General features: G+C 48.6%; 10 protein-coding genes across 10 annotated transcripts; 4 read left to right on the top strand and 6 right to left on the bottom strand.

The window, feature by feature from the left end:
• Positions 1-624: 624 nt before the first annotated feature.
• FMAN_11614 (uncharacterized protein) lies at positions 625-1,941 on the top strand (the record flags this gene model as incomplete). The annotated part of the gene is made up of 1 exon (XM_041834450.1): positions 625-1,941. One exon carries the CDS (start codon positions 625-627, stop codon positions 1,939-1,941), a length of 1,317 nt encoding a protein of 438 aa, XP_041684713.1.
• A 163-nt stretch (positions 1,942-2,104) lies between these two features.
• Positions 2,105-4,599, bottom strand: FMAN_11613 (uncharacterized protein; the record flags this gene model as incomplete). Its single annotated transcript, XM_041834449.1, has 4 exons — positions 2,105-4,101; positions 4,150-4,413; positions 4,469-4,520; positions 4,582-4,599. The coding sequence occupies 4 exons, from the start codon at positions 4,597-4,599 to the stop codon at positions 2,105-2,107; spliced, it is 2,331 nt and encodes a 776-aa protein (XP_041684712.1).
• Positions 4,600-5,277: 678 nt separating this feature from the next.
• Positions 5,278-7,028, bottom strand: FMAN_11612 (putative ascus development protein 3; the record flags this gene model as incomplete). The annotated part of the gene is made up of 6 exons (XM_041834448.1): positions 5,278-5,639; positions 5,691-5,784; positions 5,835-6,261; positions 6,310-6,453; positions 6,500-6,880; positions 6,931-7,028. 6 exons carry the CDS (start codon positions 7,026-7,028, stop codon positions 5,278-5,280), a joined length of 1,506 nt encoding a protein of 501 aa, XP_041684711.1.
• Positions 7,029-7,423: 395 nt separating this feature from the next.
• FMAN_11611 (uncharacterized protein) lies at positions 7,424-8,281 on the top strand (the record flags this gene model as incomplete). The annotated part of the gene is made up of 1 exon (XM_041834447.1): positions 7,424-8,281. The coding sequence occupies one exon, from the start codon at positions 7,424-7,426 to the stop codon at positions 8,279-8,281; it is 858 nt and encodes a 285-aa protein (XP_041684710.1).
• A 107-nt stretch (positions 8,282-8,388) lies between these two features.
• On the bottom strand, positions 8,389-10,788 carry FMAN_11610 (putative trichothecene C-8 hydroxylase; the record flags this gene model as incomplete). The annotated part of the gene is made up of 3 exons (XM_041834446.1): positions 8,389-9,593; positions 9,643-9,789; positions 9,837-10,788. The coding sequence occupies 3 exons, from the start codon at positions 10,786-10,788 to the stop codon at positions 8,389-8,391; spliced, it is 2,304 nt and encodes a 767-aa protein (XP_041684709.1).
• Positions 10,789-11,269: 481 nt separating this feature from the next.
• On the top strand, positions 11,270-13,237 carry FMAN_11609 (uncharacterized protein; the record flags this gene model as incomplete). The annotated part of the gene is made up of 2 exons (XM_041834445.1): positions 11,270-11,377; positions 11,423-13,237. 2 exons carry the CDS (start codon positions 11,270-11,272, stop codon positions 13,235-13,237), a joined length of 1,923 nt encoding a protein of 640 aa, XP_041684708.1.
• Positions 13,238-14,408: 1,171 nt separating this feature from the next.
• Positions 14,409-16,445, bottom strand: FMAN_11608 (uncharacterized protein; the record flags this gene model as incomplete). The annotated part of the gene is made up of 1 exon (XM_041834444.1): positions 14,409-16,445. The coding sequence occupies one exon, from the start codon at positions 16,443-16,445 to the stop codon at positions 14,409-14,411; it is 2,037 nt and encodes a 678-aa protein (XP_041684707.1).
• A 384-nt stretch (positions 16,446-16,829) lies between these two features.
• On the bottom strand, positions 16,830-17,648 carry FMAN_11607 (uncharacterized protein; the record flags this gene model as incomplete). The annotated part of the gene is made up of 1 exon (XM_041834443.1): positions 16,830-17,648. One exon carries the CDS (start codon positions 17,646-17,648, stop codon positions 16,830-16,832), a length of 819 nt encoding a protein of 272 aa, XP_041684706.1.
• A 1,540-nt stretch (positions 17,649-19,188) lies between these two features.
• FMAN_11606 (uncharacterized protein) lies at positions 19,189-19,670 on the top strand (the record flags this gene model as incomplete). Its single annotated transcript, XM_041834442.1, has 2 exons — positions 19,189-19,298; positions 19,352-19,670. The coding sequence occupies 2 exons, from the start codon at positions 19,189-19,191 to the stop codon at positions 19,668-19,670; spliced, it is 429 nt and encodes a 142-aa protein (XP_041684705.1).
• A 1,067-nt stretch (positions 19,671-20,737) lies between these two features.
• On the bottom strand, positions 20,738-21,838 carry FMAN_11605 (uncharacterized protein; the record flags this gene model as incomplete). The annotated part of the gene is made up of 2 exons (XM_041834440.1): positions 20,738-21,240; positions 21,295-21,838. 2 exons carry the CDS (start codon positions 21,836-21,838, stop codon positions 20,738-20,740), a joined length of 1,047 nt encoding a protein of 348 aa, XP_041684704.1.
• Positions 21,839-22,639: the final 801 nt, after the last annotated feature.

Genomic DNA, 22,639 nt, shown 5'->3' with positions numbered 1-22,639 from the left:
AAAAATGGTTGAAAGGGCAAGATATCATTAATTCTGACGTGTCGTTGAGATCATCGAGCAGGACTGTCTCTATCGACCGTGATAGTACTCAACGGTCCATATCCCGAGGATTTGTACGACTACCGTAGGCCCAGTATGCTGGGTAGAGGCTGGCAAAGCAATCTTTTGCACTTACTTGATTCCGGTGGCCTGGTCCTACAAGTGGAGAGATCGAATCGCGGTGAAGCCATTTCGAGTCAACGGAACCACCGCCCCCCGCAACCCGACCCCGGCCGTTCCGCCACCCACCTCCGCTTAAGGCGGCATCTTCATCACACGGAACTAAGAAGCGCTTTGGCAACTGCACCAAACTCGATCCTTCAACGAAAAAGATCATGCGCAATGAAATTCTGGATGGCACGGCGGTTCCTTCAAGAAACTCATCCCATGTCCATGGTTCTACCCCAGTTTCTGTGCTGATCCCAAGTGCGGAGAAAGTCTGGGGAAGCATGCAGCGGAATTATTGCCGACTCCAGACCAGGATATCGTGATGGACTATTTAAAGAAGAGTGGATAATCGTCAAAATCTGTTTCCCATCAGCAGATCAACTTCAACTCCTCGTTCTTCTGCCTCTGCACTTCGAAATGGCGAATCTTAAATCCCTCATCTTTCTGGCTGCCGTTTCGGCGGTACGCGCTACTATCAGCCCTGGTAGTCTCATCACTATCTCTACTGCTGTCGACGCTACCAGTGGCGCTGCTTGGTGGGATCCTCTGGATGAATACGGCGGCTATGATTGGCTTGCCTATCTGAGGAATCCGCCTGGTGGTGCTGTTGCTGATAATAATGTCATGGTCGCGCGTCGCTCTATCTCAGATGGCAGTGTCTCTCGCGACTGTGTCAGGGATTCAGATGGAGAGTGTGCTGTCTTTGCAGATGATCTTGGACACAACACTCCTAGCATCAGCGTCGATGGCGATGGCTATGTCCATGTTTTCACGAGCATGCACAACGAGCCGTGGAAGTACTTCCGCTCGTCTCAGCCATACAGCAGCACTCTCGTCAACGCCAGCTCTGATATGCCCGATCAGAGTGTCCTCATCACATACCCTGTTATCAAGCGTGATGCCGACGGAAACTTGTGGCTGATCGTCCGAGGACAAGCATCTGGTGATGGCTCTGCACGTGGAGGTTACTTCTACAAGTACACGACGAGCAGCAAGAAGTGGGCCCGTATCAGCCTCTGGGCGTACAACAAGGGCTACTCTGTGTATCCTGATGACATTGCCTTTTCTTCCGACGGAGATGTTCATATTCAGTGGGAATGGAGCAAGTATCCCGCGTCTGCTGTGCGCCACCAGGGAAGCTATGTCCGCTATCGCCCATCTACCAACTCCTTCTCCTCCGCCTCTGGATCTACCGTTTCGACACCCGTCACGCAAAACACCGCGGATATCGTGTATCAGCCTCTGACTTCCGGCGAGACGTACAGCGGCGACATCAACGCCTCACCTGGCCCAGCCTTCCAAAGCGCAAAGATGGCACTATACGAGCGCCCCGCTGGTACCGTTCACATCCAGAGTGCCTACCGCTTCAAGACCTCGACTAGCGGAACATGGCAAGTCCGCCGTGCAACAGCCACATATGGCACAACGAATCCTTGGACGCGTGAAATTCTGTATAGCGACAGTGAGACTAGCGCTGGTATTGGTATCACTCACGACGGAACAACTGCTCGCATCTACTACAGTCGCTCTTCGGCCAGTGCCTTTGTGCTGGAGAATGTCGGCGGGGCTGGCTGGACCAATACTGCTATTGAGCCGGCTGTCGGTAAGAAGGTACAGCGTCTTCAGGCCTTGATGAGGACTGATGGAACGGATGTTTTGTATCTGGGTTCCCCGACGAATGTCAACTCGACTACCGGAAGCTTGTATCTCTTGACTGTTGGTGGCAGGCCTTAGTAGCACGATGATTGTCTAACTTGATAATTTGGATGTGACTTAGTGGAAGTGACCATAGTTTGGGTCTGATCTTGCCCCATAGCAGTCAATACAACGCTTCTCGTATTTCAAGGGAATTTTCATTCTATATTACATTTTCATGTTGGTTAAAAATTGCTGACTATTACTGCCCAGCGTTGTAACCATAGTCTCCATCCTCTGGGTACTCAACTGGCATCTCGGGCGTGATATTACTAAAGTCCCCATGAAAGTTCAGAATGCTATTCGTGAAAGCATCATCTGGCCTCCCCGTAGCGTTGAACTGGGAAGTCGACATATCCTCCACACCGAGCATTGGGGCTGATAAGTATGTCCAGAAGTTGAGCTCATCAGGTGCGACTGCTACATCTGAGAGATCGAAGAGAGGCCACGTATCTTCAGGTATCATTGATGATATACTGTTGTGGCTCTGGGTGTCGCCAAAGAGCCCTCGTTGATTTTTTGTTGATGTATCGAAAGTGGTCCAATTGTCACCCATGGCTTGCGCCCCATATTCGGCTGTATGAGCTGCTGGTCGGTGTCGAGTCTCGGCGTCTATGGGAGGTCCATAAATCTGATCCATTCCTCTGTTTCCGCGTTCAAGATTTACCTCTTGAGGGCCAGAATCTTGTATGTTTGTATCGCTTCCAGCGGCCAAGTTCTGCTGCGATACGCCGTCAGAATCCTGTCTCCGGAGCTGCTGTATGATAGAGCGCCTTCGATCTCGCCGAGACTCTTCTGAGTTGTGGTGTATTGACAGCCGTTGGCCTCCTCCTGCCGATCGCATCATATCCTTCTCGACAAGGTCGATAGTAGCATCAGCTAATTTGGATAGTGCTTCACGCGCTCGAGCAATTCTTTCCCATCGCATTCCCAGTCTCTCAAGTATAGTCTTCCATTGGAACAAGCAGCTCTTGAGCGACACCCAGTCATCCTTTGCCTTGATTCTCGCCTGAGTATTCTTCCAGACGATAAATACGAGAGTGACTCCGCTCATGAATTGAAAATGGAGGTCTATCCAGGTGAAGTCCATCAGACCCTCGCTGATACGAAGGTATGAGAGCTGAATAAGGTCCTTTGCAGCTTCGTAACATGACAACGTGTCAGACGTACTGAGGTTTGGACGGGACGGAGATGGTCTGTAGAGGATGAGCAGCGCCGTACGATACCAGTAGCCCCACCAGTTCACGTTGTAGCCATCGAAGTCAGTGAGAGTCAGGGCTACTGAGTTCCAGCCTTTCAACCGCTGGGCCATCTCCTTAGTCCACTCAGTAAGGTCATTGTCCTCTCCGACATGAGTCGTATCATCACGGCGTACAGCATGGAGCTTATGTACGATCTCGCTTTCGAGTTGTTGAAGTTCAAGCCAGTGTAGTATCTGTGGTCGCTTATTCGGTACTAACGAATCTCTCGGCAGATGAATGTCGACAGTAAAGTCGTCAAAGGTGAAGGGCCGACCAAGAAGGATATTAAGTGTCCGATCAAAACTGTATGTTACCCAGAATAGCCTTCGCTTTGTATCTGCTTCACCTATCTTCTCATCCCCTGTGTCGTTACTGGTCGAAGAAATAGCTATTGTGGTCTCTGAGTGATATCCGAGATCAATGCACATGCGCATGCAAAGGCCGGAGATATACCAAACCGGCGCAGACGATGAGTCGAGGATCGAGAGAAGCAATAACAGTAGAAGGCATTGAACCGACTTGACATTCTTTGTCTGCATAATCAGACTGATATCCGCCATGGCATTGGCAGTGAAGCTTTTGGATAAGGTCGTGCTCTCATTATGATCGTTGGACATGAACATGAGTGAGATGGCAAGCACCATGTTAAGCATGAATCGAGTCCACACCTCGCCAGATGCTGGTCGATTTTGGCCATCCCTATCGTTTTGGCGACTGTAGAATTCCGTCACAGCCTTGTTAAATTCTTGCTGTTCGAGAATGGGATATTGAACCTGATATTGGCTGAAGAACGTGTCGATAAGACTATTTGCCGTCTCTCGTGACGGCAAGGCGATTCGAGTACTGCTACTAGCTGGTTCCTTTGGTCCGGTTCGAGCTTCTGTTGTTTCAGATGGCGATTCGAAGTTTGGATAGTTCTGCTGAGCCGACTCAAGGACTGATCGGACTAAGTACATCCCTACGCTTCTGTAAGCTCAAGTATTCTCTGTGAATTGTGTGTCCCTACCGCTCGAAGCTCCGATGAAGTGAGCATGCCCCTCATCTCCGACGCGAATCAAGTCTTGAGCAGGCTCATCATCTGAGCGCAATGTAGAAGTAGGCGGCGACACCTCCACTGCCGCATCGCCAACCTCTTGAAGCTGAGATTCCAGTTGCATCAGTTGTGCTTCCAGTTCATGGATGTAACTCCGAGGATGGACGTCGCCCGAGCGACCATCCGTGTAATCACATATCGAGCCTGAATTTTGACATGGCTGACATGCAGGAATCTCTGTTTTGACATCAGTCAGAGGGATTGACGGAAGACGAATCGTAGAGCAACTCACGTGTGTCGCAACGCGCTTTGCGTTTGCGGCAACGATTACACGCGTTTATTGTCTATATCATTGTAAGTCTCACAAACGTATACAGATGAAGAAGCCATGGTTAGGGAGCTTACAAAGTACGGCGGATCCATTGTCCGCCAAACACGCCATCATCCTACATAGATTTGGTGTATCCGACGCGACTGCTTCCCTGCGATGTCTCATCTGGATCACGATCAAAGTCGGAGCCGATCGCTTTGAGTAAAAGTGCGGAGTAAATTTGGTGTGGAATTCATTCCGCCCCCGCTAACAAGGCAGCTGATCCTTGTCTCCACAAAACTCTTCACATCGATTTGAACATACCCTGAAGCCTACTATCTACACGTTAAATACGACTAATTTATCAACGACATTGAAGTAACACCATAATCACGTACTAGACACAGTAAGTAGATAACTTAGAATCAATCTCTTCCGCTAAATGAACGGTTCGAGTGCAAGTCTATAATATTCCTCTGGCCCATAATTGATTCTAGAGAAAGCATTTGTATCAAAGTGGTTCGCTTGTACGGTGAAGGAAGTTGTTTTCCGATACCCAATCAATCAGCCACCAAGTGATCCAGCATTTATATGTCAAAACCGACAGCAACCGTCAAGAATGTATGTATCCAGGAGGCCATAGCATAGCGAGAGCCTCAATTATTCAAATATATAGATAATGACATACTCTTCCATATCCGCCTTGAATAGTTCTCATGCAGTCAAAGCTTCGCTCCAAAGACATGAGCGCGAACCTATCCTTACAAACAGCGTCCTCAATATGAGCCGAATCACACAGACTTATCCCTAACCTCAACTCGCTCCTCCTCAGCCCCAAGCATCTGCTTAGGCGTAGCGTCCTCCTCAGAATGAACATTGAGGGATCCGAAGTGCGAATCCAGCTCCTCCAGAGTCTTGTTCTTGGTCTCGGGGTAGCAAGCATAGACAAGAATGGCGGCGAAGACGTTGAAAGCCATGAAGATGAAATAGACGCGAGGTCCGATGCGGGAAACAGCAACGGGCCAGACCTGACCCACGATGATCGAACCGAGGGATGAGCCGGAGGAGGAAATAGCGAGACCCTTGGAGCGGCAGTTGGCGGGGAAGATCTCGGAGGCGTAGATCCAAGCGCAGGGTCCGAAGCCCATACTGTCTGTGCAATTGTTAGCATTTTGCGTTCTCGGTGCGTGGTGCATCGACTTACATCCGACAGTGAAGAAGAAGATGAAGAAAATGTTAACGTAGTTGGCGCTTTGGTTGTTCTGGCCGGGATACGCGGTTTGCAGGGCACCGTTAATCTGGACCATTGTTAGTAGACGAGTAGCGAACCAAGCTCATTGTTACTCACCATCAAGCAGAACGCCATGATGATAGCTCCAATGCCAAGAGAATGTCTTCGGCCAAGCTTGTCAATGAAGAACATGGCTGCAACAGTGCAGACCACCTGCACAGTTCCATCGATACCAGAAGCAAGCAGACTCAATTCCTCAGAGGTACCAGCAGCAATGAAGTTGGTGGGGAGGTAGTATCGAATACCAGCGGCACCACTCATCTGCTGGAGGAATGCAAGAGACCAAGCACGCCAGAGTCGGGACCAGAGTGGCTTTTGCTGAATGAAGACGCGGGCTGAGGTGATGGAGTTCTCCTGATGCCAGAGGATATTGGCGCGGATCTCGTCAAGTTCGGGTTGGATTTCGGTGGCAGAGAGACCACGGAGCTTGCAGAGGGACTCGCTCGCGGCTTCGACTTGGTCTGTTTCGACGAGCCATCGAGGGCTGATAAGAATTAGCGGCGAGCGTAAAGGACAACTATGATAGACATACCTCTCAGGAATGAACAAGACACCACCGAGGAAGAGGAGAGCGGGGACGAACTGCATGGCGGTAGAGAGGCGCCATTCAAGATCGATGCCATTACCGTAGTCCCAGAAGGAGTAGCCGTAGCCAACCCAGAAAGCCATAGAGATACTGCACCAATTAGCACTGTACTCGCTCGATGCGACGGTTTGCTTACCCAGAGACAATGCCGACCTGGTTAGCAGCAACGTAGAGACCACGATGCTTGGCTGGTGAGATCTCGCTGAGATACAGCGGGACAGCAGTGGATACAACACCTGTTCCAACACCAGCGATGATTCGTCCGATAACCATCATGGCCAGGTGAACGGCACCGGTCTGAATCGCAGCTCCGACGCAGAGGAGGCAAACACCACCAAAGCCAGCCCATCTTCGACCATACTTGTTGTTAATGGGACCAGCGAGGAGGGCGAAAGAGGCAAATTGGCCAGCGGCGAAGATAGCTGTGATGAGACCCTTCTCGCTAGATGATGGATGGTCCAGGGCTTTATTGAAGCCGGGGGAGACGTAGATGGTGCTTAGAATACCGATATCATATCTGAAAACTGTTAGTCTTTGGCCAATGCGTGTTGTGAAGTCTTGACTTACCCCCAGAAGATGGAACCCATCGAAATGACGAAGATACTAAAGAAGAGCCAGCCGCTCATCTTGCCCTGTGCAGGCACGGCACCCAACTCGGTAGTCATCTTGATAACAAACAGTCGAAGATAGTAATTGAACAAGTTGTGAGAACTCAAGTGTTCATGCTGTTCAGGTTCCCCGCAAGAAAGTCTGGGGAAGGCATACTTTTTAATCTTTTGTCAAATGGCTCTAAATCTGGGGTAGCGAAGTCGGGTTCTGGATTGAAGCAGGGATTTTCATGGTATGATTCCGCGTTGCGGGGTGCGCTAAAGCTAGAGACGGAGCCTCCGCTTGATTCTCCTCACTCACGGCGGTGGTTCCGTCTGGGGCTTTTGGATGCAACTATTCCGCTTTATGATAAGTTCTAAAGGCTCGTTCATAATGGACTGACTATTAGATGCAGGTTCAAGTCTAACGATTTACGAAAAATATTGATCATCACTTGACCCGATTCCCTGCCATGACCGTCAACGGCACCAACGGGGATCCCCCGTCTCTCGGCGAACTTAAGCATATCTCGTCGACTCGCTTAACTCCCAGCCTCAGCATCCATTCATTCTCTATTCTTACAAAACATGACTTCAGTCGGAGCTTCCGTCCAAGTCAACACTTGACACTGCAATTCCCGTCTGATCTAGACCCTGTATCGGGACCCCAGAATTTATCGGACCAAGAGCGATGTCTTTCTTTCACACCATTTCACTTGCAGCATGCAGAGGATGGGAGCATTGAGAGTATCTCTCTCATGGCACGTAATGGCCGCGTTACCGGGCTGTTGGGACTTCCAAGACCGCATGGACCTTTGGTCGCTAAGATTGTTGAGGTCAGTGGCGGATTCCCCTCCGACATCATAGAACAAGACGGGCAAGCATTATGCATAGCTGGCGGTACTGGCATCGCACCGTTCATTGCTATGGCGGCGGCCAAAAACTGCAGTAGCAGTACCAATGACCTGAAGCCTAGTCTCATTTGCAGCATTCGCGGGGATGACTTTGGAGTTATGGAGTATCTCTGGAACCACGAGATGCTATATCCGCCAGATTGGAGTGTGATTCGAATTTTCGTGACTCCCGGAGAAGAGACTGGTGGGATGGCTGCTGGCAAGTCACAGAGCTGGTGGCATCAGCGCTTCAGGGAGCTCTCACAGGATCAAAACGACAACGATGTCTTCCGCCTAGGGAGAATGGGAAAAGAAGACTTGGAGAGCTTTACTAAAGACACAGATGGACCAGTGTTATTTTGTGGAAGCAAACAATTGGAGTGGCAAGTCAAAATGTGGTTTCTGGGAAAGAAGAATATCCATTGTACGGAGAGATAGAGAAGAATCTTTGTGGATTTACTTCTGTAAATTATTGAGACTGGGCAGATAATTGAGGAGCATAAGAAATAAATCCACGTATAACACGAATTCCCAGCTACATGTATCTATTCATACACTCGGACTTCAAATATGCCACCAAAGGCATTCTCATCGCCATTCAGCTCCAAAACCTCAATACCAAGCTCCTTTACCGTCCTACTCGCCTCGAGAACGACCTCCCGGCGCGACAGGTGATTCTCATCCTCAACATAGAGCTCTCGCTCTCCGCTGGAGAGGTCCAACAGACGCCACTTCTTGACGCAGAAGGGGATAGTCCTCTCTGGGTGACCTCTCAACACCGACTCAAGCGCGTGATCGTAGTCTGTATCAAAGTGCAAAACAACTTTGTTCACCTTGACAGGGTTATCCCAGCCAATCTTGAGAATCTTCCTACCAGATGAGTCGGCACGAGGAACCCAGCAGTTCGTTCTCTTGGTCGGTCGGGGAACGCCATTGCAGATGTTCTCGACCCCCCAAGCCTTCAGAGGTGGATCCAGCGTCAAGGCGAGGTTGTGGCCCATTGGCCTTCGAACTGGTGTCCAGCGCTCAAACTCGTCAACTCCAACATCACTGGGCGGACTTTGAGTACATTCGTGCTCAGCAGTCATGAGAGCTGATACACGTGTCTTGCTCGTGCAGAGTGCCACAGAGTCGTTCTGCAGGAAAGACAGGAAGACATATTGAGTCTGAGGGTTCTCAACCTTGAAGTCAACAACAAGATCATTCTGTCCTGGAACCAGGGAAAACTTAGTCTCAGCCAGAATGACCTCGGGCGTGTAGTTGTAGGGTTTCTGAGACCCTCGAAGATGAACCGTCAATACGGTGTTTTCGACTGACATGGCTGCAATGGAGAAGGTCGGAACAGGTCCTTGTGAGAGGGGGAGCATCTGCGCAAGACTTCGAACCAAGACCTTCGGTGGTCCATCAGCTGGAAGTTGTGATAGCTCAAAAGATGATCCCTCGATCTTGGAGGCTGAACGAACAAGATCTTCAGAATCGTTGAGCTTATACCCAGGAATGAACTGGCCAAAGCGCATGAGCTCTCGCTGGAAGTTCTTCATGTTGCTCTTGACAAGTAATTCCATGGGGTCGACGCTCTGCTTCTTACAAAGAGATGCAGCGATACCCAAAGCGTTGGCGTTGGCTCCGCATGTTGCCATGACCCGGGTAGATGCAAAGGCGACGTGGGATGCCGACATGATGCGGCCTCCGTACATGAGATTGGGGATCTCTGAGCAGACCATTGAGGAGAATGGGATTTGGTAAACGCCTGGGATATTATTAAAGCACAGACCTGATAAAATGATGGATTTATCTACCTTTTGAGTGCCACTGAGTGCAGCCGTCAACTTCGGAGAAGACACCATCAGCGGGATGAAGATCAAGAGACCAGCCTCCAAATGACACAGCATCAGAGTGATACCGCTGTTCAACAATGTCCTGCTGCACCATTATAGTAGGACCGACTGCAAAGATTAGCGCTGCTCACAGACGATGCATTTGGGGGACTCACTGAACCGTCTACTCTCCCTCTTCCCCGGAATAGTCCCAACCCACTCAAGCGTCAGATTCTCTGCCTCGGGAAACCTCCCCGAATTCTTAAAATAATCCCAAACTCCATACACAACTTTCCAAAGCTCCCACTTGATCTGCTCCGTATCATGAATAGTATCAAGTCTGCCGCCATACTCAATCCACCAGAGATTACATCCCATCTCTTTCGTGCTAAAGCTCTTGAAGCGAGGAATTTCTCCCTCGACGTCTTTCAGAGCGTATGCTGGTGCGACGTACTTGACAGGCTTGCCGGTGTCTTTGGTGTAGAAGTAAATAGAGTGGCCGAGAAGATGGCCGTACTCGGAGGATGGGGCGAAGAGCTCGTTGAACTCATCGCGCTTTTCGGCGCCGATTCTGAAGGGGGCACCGGCGAGGAAGGAGAGTGTGCCGTCGCCTGTGCAGTCGATGAATTGTTGAGATTGGATGGTGAACTTGAGAGAGCATTGTGAGTTGAATGCGCTGACGGAGCTGATACGATCTCCGTCTTTCTCACACCCAACAAGAGCTGTGTTGAGAAACAACTGGATATTCGGCTCCAGTCTCACTTTCTCTAACAGAATAGTATCGAGAATCAGAGGATTGCCCTCAGGGTTTCGATACAAATTCTCAAGCAAAATCTCATCAACAAGACCGCCCTCTCTCGCATAGCGATTGTTATTGAACATGTGCGACGTAGCTCCAAGGATCCATAATCTGACCTCACTGGAAGCATTGCCTCCGAGAACAGGTCTATCCTGGATGAGAATGACTGATACGCCATTTCTCGCTGCTGCGATAGCTGCGATAGTACCCGCGAAGCCTCCACCACAGACACAGAGATCTGAGCTCAAGGTGCGGAGCTGAAAGTCGCGGCTTTGTGTTGCTGGCTCGCGACGGAGGACAGGGTCGTGGGATATCCTTGCAGGGGCCATGGTAGCGAAGTCTGAGTGCTAACTAACTGACTAGTGAAGTGTTGCAATTTGCATTCAAGTCAAGCTAGGATGATGATAATGAGTAGATTACAAGCTATGAAATAGCCTCTTTTATTACTTGCATTCCCATAGCCTGGAGATCAACCCGACGCCTGCAATAAGTCGTTAGCCAATCTTACGAGCTACATCAACGGAACCGCCGTTAGCTGATTGACTTGCCACTATCACTTTTGCGGTGGTTCCGTTGGTCATTCCACTTTTTCCCCGCAACCTAACCCGGAGACTCGCATCGGCATCAAGGAGCCGCCTTTGGTCGGTTATTCCATGGTCAGCTAAAGCCTTTCAATGGAGAAATCGGTCCTCGTGATGTTCCCATGAGCCTGACTGATCATTTTTCAGTGGCATTGGCAGATGAGGACTGGATACTGTTAGGCGAGTGCCGCCGATTTGGCATCCACTAAGCCGCAGAGCCCACGTTACCATGAGCGGGACTAGAGAAGATGTCCAAGGTCGACCAATACGGAATGTCACCTTGCGAGTATCGCAAATATTCTCGGCCTGTACTTTTTGCAAAGCTCGGAAGATCAAGGTACGTGAATTTCCATGAACTCGGTCCAAAACTCATTCCTCGTAGTGCAACGGCGCAACTCCAGCATGTGGCGGCTGCGTCAAGTTTGGCCGTCAAGCAACATGTTCTCTTTCGACAGAGTCGCCAAACCGTGGACGAGACTACCCGACCTATCTTCGACAAAAGATTGAAGCTGCCCAGCAGCGACTCAGTCAGCTTAACGCTAGACAGAACAATCTCACTTCACCGTCAGATACTGAGCGGTCCAACAGGAACGGATCTACAGAGACCCATCAACGATCTATCATCGATTCACTCATCGCCGATATTGGAGCACTTCCCATCATAGCGTGTTCGTATCCCTCAGCCGCTGAAGGGCCGACACTATCTTCACTTGTGCTGGCAACTGCAAGCACCAACAAACTCTCATCAGCTCTGCGATTAACCCAAGCCAATGATGTTGCACCATGTTTACCCAAAGAGTCAACGGCCTTGAGTCTGGCAAAACATTATTTTGATCAGGTTTACCCACGAATACCTTTCTTCTCTATCCAAGGCTTCTGGGTGCAGTTCGAGCATGTCTTCTCCGGCGTTGATCCTCCTCGCGAACGCGGACAGGATGGCCCACCACAGGATCCAGCGAGTGTTCTGACGCCGAGTCAAGATGATCTTGATCGCTCGTCGATAAGTCATGGTTATAGCTACTTTACTGTTCTGTTGGTGCTGTCTATATCTGCTTCTAGTCTATCACGAAGTGCTGATAGTGTCATATCAACGCAAGCACAAAGGCTATTTCGTACAGCATTGACGTTTCGCGAATCGGCAATCTTACCAAACACCATCATAGGTGTTCAGTCGATATTATTCTTGATTCAATTCGCTACTCTCAACCCTTCATTACTCGACGCATGGTATCTTATCGGTGTCGGTATGCGCATGTGCGTTGACCTTGGACTCCATCAAGATCCACAGCCTCTTGACTCTGTCGCCACAAGTCTCTTGGAAACACGACGCCGTCTTTGGTGGAGTATGTACTCTTTCGATCGGTCCATGAGTTTGGGATGCGGCCGGCCCACTGAGATATCTGACTCCGCCATTAACGTATCTCTGCCCACGTTCAGAATTGAGACAGCAGCAACAGCTGTTGAGGTACACGGCTATCTGCAGCGATATCGTGCACTGCAGATACAATCCGAGATATACAACCGCTTGAATAGGTCTCCAGGCCCCGGAACAGGCGATGCGCAATCAATTCATGAACAAATCAGCAAGAAGTTGGGCGACTGGAAAGACTCAAGCTCTCAGCTACCGAACAAGACCCTTATCGAAAGTGAATGGTTGATGGGTCGCATGCTTCTTCTTAGACCCTGCAGACTGTTACCTCAACGGACGTATAATGAGCTTGGTGAACTATGGCAAGCAGCTGTTGGGTTCATCGCGATATATCGCCGATTGGTCGAGTCTAACTCGATATTCTACGTGCAGATTGCTTGCGAGAAGATTTACTGGACTGGCCTTATGGCTTTCTACAGCTACTGGCAACTCCGTACCAGTGCAGCTAGAGACAATAATGTAATGCGGCGTCTAGATGTTTGGATGGTCGTCAAGGATGTCATGTTCATCCTTCGAGCGTTAAGTGAGCGATGGGACCAGGGCAAACTCCTATGTGGACGATTCGATGACGTGAGCACTCGTGTCCTTGAGGTATCGGAGAATGATATGGGAGATGGCATAGTTGCTCCATTGCCTGTTGAGTTACAGAATCTAGAGCAGTATACGAGCTTGACTGTCGTTTGGGCGTCGGGTGACAAAGTGGATCAGAGGAGTGAACATGCCCTGGACACAAACGAGCTCCGACATTTAGTGTCTGAGATGTTATAATCATTAGTCAATAATAAGATCATCTCTGTTCCTACATGCTCAAGAGCGGCGATGTGCTCATGCGGATGTCTAGAAGCCGTAGTGTGATACTTAGAAGGATCCAATGCATTCTCCAAAGTTCCATTCATCAAATCTTCTTCACCAAACTCAGGTCAGTATATGCTTAACACTAAGCATCCCCAAACTCCAATTCTTTCCAGCATGCATATCGCCTCGATCTTTGCCACTGCTCTCATGGCAGCTAGCGGTGTAGCCGCTGGAATCAACTGCAAGGGCAGCGCGCTGTGCGGCCAAGGCACCGAGCCGATTTCCAACCTCATCAACTATGCCAGTGGCCTCAACGACGACCGTTGGTACCAAAACGGACAGCACATTGTCTGTGGAGGTTCACTCTGAGCTTTTCTTCAAAATACCGGTGGCCTGCCTGGTCGTGATATTAAGCGCCTCCTCGGAGAGCTCCGCAACCATGGCTGCAAGTACTGCGGCAGTGTCCCGGTCTTCTTCCCCAATGATAACAATGATGGAGACCATGGTACTCTAACCATTTACTACGTCAGCAACCCGAATTGCCAGGGCGTCTGTTAAGATCTCGTCATTGGGCTCTTTTCGAGGTTATGTAAATCTATGAGGGAGCCTTGTATCACGCCCTTTATAAGAGGAGCATGTTTGTAAAAGAAACGGGGCTTTTCTCGAAGGGCCAGGGGGAGAAACAAGGGGGGTCAGTCAAACACACGACTGTATCTCGTATGCTCACTATTGGAACCAACGGTCCTGACCTTCTAGAGAAGCAAGTTCGAGACAGAATCAAGCGAGTTGTAGCATGATGCAGTATGTAGACAGATCAGTGGTACCAAAATCATACATTCATTGAACCATTAGATCATAGTTGAGCTTCAGAGGCGAGGATTCCATTGTTCGCATTCCTTCCTCTAGTCGGTATCTATCAGCTTCATATTTAAAGCATGTACAACAAGGTCCCATCTTTTTTATCAAGCTAGCCGAAAATACGTCCTTCTCTCGACTCATCATGAAACTGGATCAAACAAGTCAACAAGACAAATGTGGATATACGTCTCGACTCCTCTGCTCGCTGAATGGGCTGTATCTTAAGTATACCTAGGCCTCCGTCATTCCTTAATCTAACGATCTGGTTATATCTTTCTGTTAGGCACTAGACAAGCTCAACCGTCTTACTGTCCTGAACGTTGGCCCAGTATTGTTCATACGGAAGACAAAGCACACCAATTCGCCTATACTGACCGGCAGCTCCAGCATGATCAGTGGCCTCCAGGATCAGCGCAGCACCGATCATTCTCTTTTCTTCGGGAGTCCACATTGACGGGAGCAGTTTTGCGACCAAGATGCAAGTGTAACTCCGGGTGATGACTTCCAAAAAGTTGGTATAATCCAAATATGCGATGCGGTCCTCGGGCTTTCGGATACCAAGCGTAGCTTCGCTCTTGATTGTATTTCCTTCCCTGTCGTGAGCCTCGGGACCAAAAACGAAATCCAAGTTCAGGTCGTATAGGTTGAACGACTTGATAGGACCGCAAATAGTCACACTCCCCTCGAGTATCTGGCCTGATGTCTGAGGCCCGTTGGTCCTAACCGACCACGACTTCACTTGAAGGGTCAAATACTTTTCTTTGTAGTAGGTCATTATTGGCAGAAATATGATCGGATGGATAGGGGAGGCCCAACACCACGAGGGTCGATTTGTTCCACGCGATGGGTCAACTTCAGGCTCTTGCCCTCCCCAGCCTATCCAAAGCAGTCCTTGAGGAATAGAAGACTCCCACATTCCTGCTACGTAATCTTGTGGAAAACAGCTTTGGATTCTTTTCGCGATACCAGAGAGTGCAGGGAGCTTATCTCTATAGAAAGAGAAGTTTGTCCCAGAATAAGCCTCGACAAATTGGTACCATAGCGTTATAAGATCGTCTTGCTCCTGATTTTCCAAGTTTCTAAAAACAGATACAAATTCTTCATTTCTGTAGCCATAAAGCTTGGGTTCTGAGCTGTTGGGGTTCGCCTCTGTTGTTTTAAGTTCAGAGCATTCCCACAGCAAACAGCTGGCGCCAAAATGGAGTATTCTTTTTGATAGGACTCGCTCTTGTATAGCCCATCCTCTGGTAAGAAGGGGAACATTTTGAATACTTAGCTCCCATGAAGGGGACGCTGGATGAACTTCGAGGTGTGTCGTGTCACCGGAGATCTTGTTGATCGTGAGCGTCACGGGTTGCGGATCGAATTCAAGTGCGGGCCTATCCAGGAATAGTCCTTGCTGCGATGATATGGAACCGCTTGCTGCGATCGTCAAGGTGGCGTTTTCATAGTATTGTCCGAACCTCGCCGCCTCATAAGACCAGTCATCTTTGTGCCGCTGGTCATCTGGCCCTTCGCTCTGTAATATGCACAAAGCATCCACCCACAGATACCTATATCCTAACTTTCTCGTAAAGATAATCGCGTCTTGTACGGTCTTTGCAAGATCATCCCATGGCAGATGCTTCGTCATTTCCAACAGATTGGATGCTGTCGTTTTGGCGAAATCGTGGCCGGAACCCCATGCATAGCTCAAAGCAAGATACTCAATCTCGAATGAGGAGTTTGTAGTCACTATTTTCGGGGAAACTGCTCCGTCTTTGGAGCCAACGTCGATGAGTCTTGTCGGTATCGTCTTGGTTGGGTCTAAACTCTTAGGCTGTATACCACATTTTTCATGGCTTGTTGAGCAGTTTTCTATCCATCTTTTGGCCAACGCAACAGCCGTGTCAACGCCCTCGGCTGATGATAAATCTGCGATTGATCTTACATTGCGCGAGGTCATTTCTCTAATGCATGCTTCCTCTTCTTCGTCTGTAACAAGTGGCAGAGGGTGCCATCGACTGCGGTCTATGTCTGTTCCGATACCGCACCAAACCTTCGGCTCTTTTGGATCTTGTCCCTCAGCTATAACGTTTTTGTAATGACGGAGAACCTTATACGCCGAAAGATGGATAGCCAATGTCTCAGTCCAATTACATTTTGAAACTTGATAACAGAAGGACTGGTATATGATTTGGCAAAGAGAACAGCCATTCTGCGCTGATTCTTTGAGTTTGTAGATATTCGGTGCGATTGTGCGGCTTGGAATCGACTCTTTAACGTCAATCTCAGCAAAGTCTTTTGCAAATTGCTTGCAGCTATGGCACAAAGGCTCAGTCATTATGCACAGCAGATAGTAAGAACAAAGACTTTGTGTTGAGCAATCAAGGCTGGAATTCAAACTGGACTGGCTTGGAAAACCCCTCCAAAAAGCCTACCCGCGCTAGCCACGTGATGATGGCTGACACGACATGCCCGCTTACTACCGAATTGAAGCGTGTGAGACTGTGCTGTTAGGCAGACTGACAAACGCAATGTCGAAATAGAAAAACGAGGTTATTTAGACTGTCTAGGATGCTATGTTTTGATTCAGAGAAAAGTGACGTTGTTCGTCCGAGGCTGAGATGCCCTTGTGAAGTCTAGAGCAAACAACAAACTTGGACTTCAATTCCTAATTAGAGCGATGCCTCAGATTGCCTATATCGGCTCTTTTGGAAAAGGCACTCTAGTGGCAGGTCTTCTGGGGAACTCCTGTTCGATGGGAAAGAAACCACTGTTGAGCAAATTTGACTGCCTGAGGTAGCGAAAACAAATGGCAATTTGCTGCACCAATTTGACCCTTCGCCACACTATTTTGCTCAACAAAATCTTTCCCCACTTCCAAAAAGTCCTCCTCGTTGACACTGACGTCTGATACAGTCGCCCATTCTCTAGCTCCGTTGACTGACACCGCGAATGAGATATCAGCCTTTGGTGAGTTTACTCTGTACTCTGCAAGATGAAAGCAGGTACAGTTATCAAATCCAACACCAATAAGTAAGACCTTGGCATTCAGCTCTTCCAAACGAGCTAGGGGGCTCCTTTCTCCCAGCATACTGTCCAGATCATGTCCGTCTGTGATAAACTTCGCCTTTGCACCAATTGCAGCAAATGAGGTTTGAGGGTGCGTGCTTCTCACTGCACCTGGCCATGTCCTCACTGTCTCAGCCAATACACCCATGTTTTCGCTTCGAGTGGTTTTGTGGTTGAATGCAGGTCTGGTTTCGCGAATAGTCTGCCACCATTCTTCAGGGACTGGTGGGTTAACCCACTTCGACGGGTCTGAGTTGCTGCTGGTGTGCGTTGGAACAACGAGAGTCCCCTCGAGTGTAAGAATGTCGAGAAGAGCTTGGGCAAGAGCTTCAGCTCCGCCGTTGATCCATCCTATGCTCTTAAGGGAGCTGTGGACCAGGACTGTATCTTGTGGTTTCAGGCCGATGTTTTGGAGGTCCTGAGTAAGAGATGGCCTAGTGCATAAAGGACCGGTAAGAGTAGGGGGCGTCATAGTGAACAGAGAGGTGAGAGAAGCTGTAGAGCATCGAATTTACACAAGGACAGGTGAAAAAACTAGCCAAGTTCGTTCAGTAAATAGGTAACTGAAGAGCAACTTATATGAATGTGTTCACTAGCCTCTTCGCGCGCCCCCGCCCACTTAACTCCTCTGGCTAAATTGTTCACCGACTGAGTCACCATAAGCCATCGCAAAATGCCTGAATGAAACAGCAAAACAAAACTTGTGGCTGTCACATTAATTTGCATCAAGAATCTCATATGCCTATATTTCTTACGAATAAAATCCTGGCTGCAATTGATACTGACTTGATCATTCTGGAGTCAGAGCAAAACCCAGGCACTGGAGAAGACGGGAATCGAACCACGGATCCAATAGGCCGCAGTTGGTTATGAGGACCTAATCTCTATACGGCTAGTGCAGTACAATTATGAAAAGTGGATGGGAACTATCCTTAGAGCGTATCCACTTCTTGATCAAGCTCTAGGGTAGCTAATTTCCAAGTACATTATCATCTCTTATATAAAATTTGATTAGTCAAATTGTGATAAAGCTGCGTCTAAGAGCTTGTAGTCTTTTAAGGCTTTTTTTCTCTCACTCTGAGAGTGAGACTACATGACGTCTCTGGAAGTGGTGGAATATATACCAACTGCATTACCTGTATCTGTTCCTAGAGATCCATACAGAATAAGTTTGGATCACCTAAAAATCAAGATACTGTAATGATCACGAAATATGTTAAACTGGAAATAGCAGAGTTTCGGTCAGTGACGCTATGATCAATTTGATTCGTAGCAATTGCAACGTCGCAATGAAATATTTCCATTGCCAAGCCATTTCGTGACGCGCATTGAAGACAGAACCTCGTATTGAAATGACGATCATCCGAGTTCCGATGCGCCTATGCTCGCCTGAAATGACTTTCAATGCAGAGCAAATGTTATCGATAACTCGGCCGAGAGACATTATCGACGTCATTACGTTCCTGTCAAAGCGTCTTCTCCATGACATCACTTGAACACTCTAGAGCCTCGGCCCAAGATTTCTTCACCTAAAAGGGTTAAGCAACGAGGGATAAAAATAGTAGCTAATTATATCACAGGACCCTGAATCTTGCGACTTTTTAGGCCTGGGCCCTTCTGGACGCAAATCGAGGCTAGATATTGAAGGGCTGTGTTCAATTGAGACATGACCATAGAGAATTAGCCTGAATAAGGCGATGATCTAGCCGGAGGGCCATGCATGCGAAATGCCGAGTTCCGGACGGCACGTAGAATACGAGATTTGGGGATCGTGACCCTCAAATTCCCCACAAACAGCAAGACTCAAGGGCGGATTTATGAGGGATCGGCGAATGAGGCGATCGACATCAGCTCCAGCATTTTCTGGGGACAATCGCAATACAAAAAGGGAGGGATTCCTCAACGGAAGCTCATCCTTTATCTCAACAACAACTCAACCTCACTACCAATCAACACTACAATTCCTCTCTCAACCTAAACCAAACACCAACCTTTTCTTCAAAACCACCAAAATGAAGATCTTCACCACTGCTCTTGTCTCCGCTGCCGCCGTCTCAGGCTACGCCGTCTACGAGGTCAAGGACTTCACCGCCAGCTGCATCCCTCACAGCACCTTCTGCGAGTCAGTACCATCCCTTCTACCCTTGAAAACAATTGCTAACATAATATTTCCAGCTATGAGTTCAAGGTGATCCAGCCCGGAACCATGGAGACCTGGAAGACCCCCGTTCACTGCTCCGCCCAGGTCCAATCCGCCAACTATCTCCTCCCTGATGTCAAGGACGCCAAGTGCAAGGACTCTTCTCGCACCTTCTCCGTCAAGCGCAGCAAGAAGGGCTTGACCTTCACTATCTCCCAGCCTGTCAGCCCCATCAGCAACACTGTTGGAAAGCACTTCATCCCCAACAAGCAGCTCTGGCAGTCCAAAGAGCCCAATGCTGAGATCCAGCGCTACAAGGGCCCCAAGGACTTTAAGCTCAACTACGTTGAGTAATCGGGGATTTGGATCTTGTTGATTTGGGAACCCCTTCATTTTCTCTTTGAAAGACGCAGGCGTGTTTATTGTATTTGCACTATATTCTAGACTTGACTATTAGGTATATATCTAAAGAGACACAAAATTTACCTTCTCACTCTCACTAAATGGGTTCGATCAACGGATCATCTAAACTTCGTACAGATGTCAATTACATACTCACTCAGTACTTCCTCAACCGCCTGCAGCGCATGAAAGAGTACATCGGGATAGACCTTGTATGGCCTTGATCGATAAACGTCTTGCGATTTTTAGAACCACATAGAATGAAAGCCGGAGGTTGAGTTCAGCCATCCGTACTTCGGGGGCACTCGCGGCACTACAAGGAGCCAACTCTTCCAATAACTCGATCCACTTATTGTTCAATGCCTTAATCCATACTATTCTCAACAAAAACATCCCAGGAACTCCCTTCGGGATAGTTGATGACGTGTACTGCCCACATGGCTAAACCTCGCCATGCCGGGTTCGCGGCATTGTCGGGGTAGGATCCTGGACTTCCGGTGATGCTGAAGCTCATGGTCTGCCTCCGCTTGTCTGAGAGACTCTTAAGGTTATTAAAAGTATTATTGAACTTTGCAGTATCCTGGATGTTTTACTACTTGTTTTCTTTGGCGACCTATGTGAGCAGATACATGGAAAAAGAATACCGGCGTAGGTAAGAGACGATCGTTCTTGTTTTTACACTATGTAAAACCTGGAAAGGGGATTTCAGCTACCATGCTTTAACGCTGTAACCTTGGACGAAAGTCTTGAGCTCGGCATTTGCGAGATTCAGATATTGGAGTTCCCGACGACCAAGACAATGGTATGAACAGCCAGTTTTGTGTACTGAAGATACAGGATATCCATGATCTATTGTGCCCTAGTGGAATGGGCACTTTTGACTTTGCCCATGGCCCTATGACCCCCTGATTCAGAGCAGCTACCAGCTTCCCCAGGCCACTTCTTTTAGGCATATCAAGCTAGCTACTGTGAACTTTGCTTTGGCTAAGATCTCGAAGAATACATTCAGCTCTGATTGTCTAGTTCTTGCATGATACCACCATCTTCATCACAGTAGTCTCCTGTTCGTCATTGATGTCATCTTTACCACCTCGCTTTATCAGGGCCGGTGAAATGACGAACCTAACCAGCTGCTGACTCTGGGCCTTTTCATCAGAAGAAAAGCGTTCTGCTTGATCCAAGTTCATGAAGCCACCGTCAAAAACCAACGCTTCCTCGTGATGACTCTTGTATGGATACTTCCACTCCCATGTAGCAGCCTGTTGACAGAACTTTTTGTCCAACTCAATGGCGTCCTGCAGGATATCATCCAGCTGCTCAGCGATACCGCCACTAGAGTTGATTGATAACCCGAGAGTTTCAATGATAAGCAAAGTGATATTGTTCTTCATGCGCTCGAGATAGAGTTTGTTCTGATCCTTCTCATCATCCCCTCGAGAATTGAGGGCTTCAAAGAATAACTGGGTTGTCTTCCAAGTCCACAACTGGACTTCAAAGAGTCTAGGCGAGCCTAGTTGACCAGCTATTCACCTGCGTTAGCGCGAAGTTCTCAGCCTTTTGATACCGGTACACTTACGTGTGAAAAACAACTGGAGGGATCTCATATGAGGAGCGGCCGTCCCACCAGCCCAGTGGAAGTGCCCAAAGACTTCAGTAGCCAGTACCTTCCAAATGAAGGCCTCGACTACTTGCGGACGCCGATCTTCATCTTGCAGTAGCCGTCGGTAGTCTGAGCTCTCTGGGGTGATCGACTGGAGGTACCGCAGATACTTGGAATCCGTTGACGGGCTCTCCAGCGGTACGCTCTCTGGCCATTGCTCGCCGAGATTAGAAATGTTGTACTTTAATTGCTTCACAAAGCCCTTGACTTCACTGTTGGTCAAGCGGCCAGCTGGCTGGAGTTTGGTCCGAAGATCGTTTAACGCTTCAACTAACTGCTTCCGTTCCGCAACCGAATTGTATAGATCTAGTCTTGTCTCCTCAAGTTGGTCCTGAAGATGTTCTACGTCAGAGAGAAGATATTCGTTTTCTTGTTCGGGATCTCTTCTGGACGTTTCGACTGTAGTTGATTCGCTCGTCATGCCGTGAGTAGACTCGTGGGATGGAGCAACTCCTTCCATCTCTTCGATATATGGATTAGGAAGAAGGAACAGAACTGATTGGGGACTAAGTGTGGCGCCGGGCTCTTGGAAATATGAAGCAATAAAATATGCAAGAAGGTATTTTCCTCGATATGAACCGATACTGAAAGACTCTTATATTCTTCTATAAAGCTGAGCATGACCGGGATCAACTTTCGCGTTCTGACTCCGACCAGGTGAGATAAATATAGAACACAAAATTAGATATACAATGCGAGTGGCTTTAGGACTTGCAAACTGGGGGCGATGCATTGTGCAACATTGTGGACGTTCAAAAACCTTGGACTCAGCCATGCCATTTGCTATTTCCCATCCCCGAGACCCGGACAGAGCGCTTCCCCAAAACCCCACCAACAGATAAATAATCTGGTTGCGGCCCCTTCGAGCAACCAAATATGCCCACTCGCATTTCAAGAAAGCCTAGTCGTTTCGGCATCTTTGCACTTTGCGATATTTTTGTGCAAACCCCTCAGCCTGATTTCGCCAGCCTGCCTATCATTGGCACCTTTAACCGCTGGTGGATTGAAAATGCACCTGGTGGTTTTCAGCTTTGCGCCACTACAAATGCCAAGATGAAGGGAACATCAATTTCTAAGGAACCTTGCCTTAACCAAAGAGAAACACCTCTAAATATAGGTAATCATGTTTGTCATCCTTGTGCAAAGCGGCTATTTCAGCGCGTGTTGATGAGATTTGGAAATGCTGATTGGTAGCCTGATTTGATCCCTCAAGCCACCAGCCTGAGTTGTGTTGGCCGTGATTGATGGCCGCTGTTGTACC

This window comes from Fusarium mangiferae (genome assembly GCF_900044065.1).
Source record: "Fusarium mangiferae strain MRC7560 genome assembly, contig: FMAN_scaffold008, whole genome shotgun sequence".
Taxonomy (NCBI): Eukaryota; Fungi; Ascomycota; class Sordariomycetes; order Hypocreales; family Nectriaceae; genus Fusarium; species Fusarium mangiferae.
Note: the sequence above shows the minus strand (reverse complement) of the source record. Positions and strands in the feature narration are given on the sequence as shown.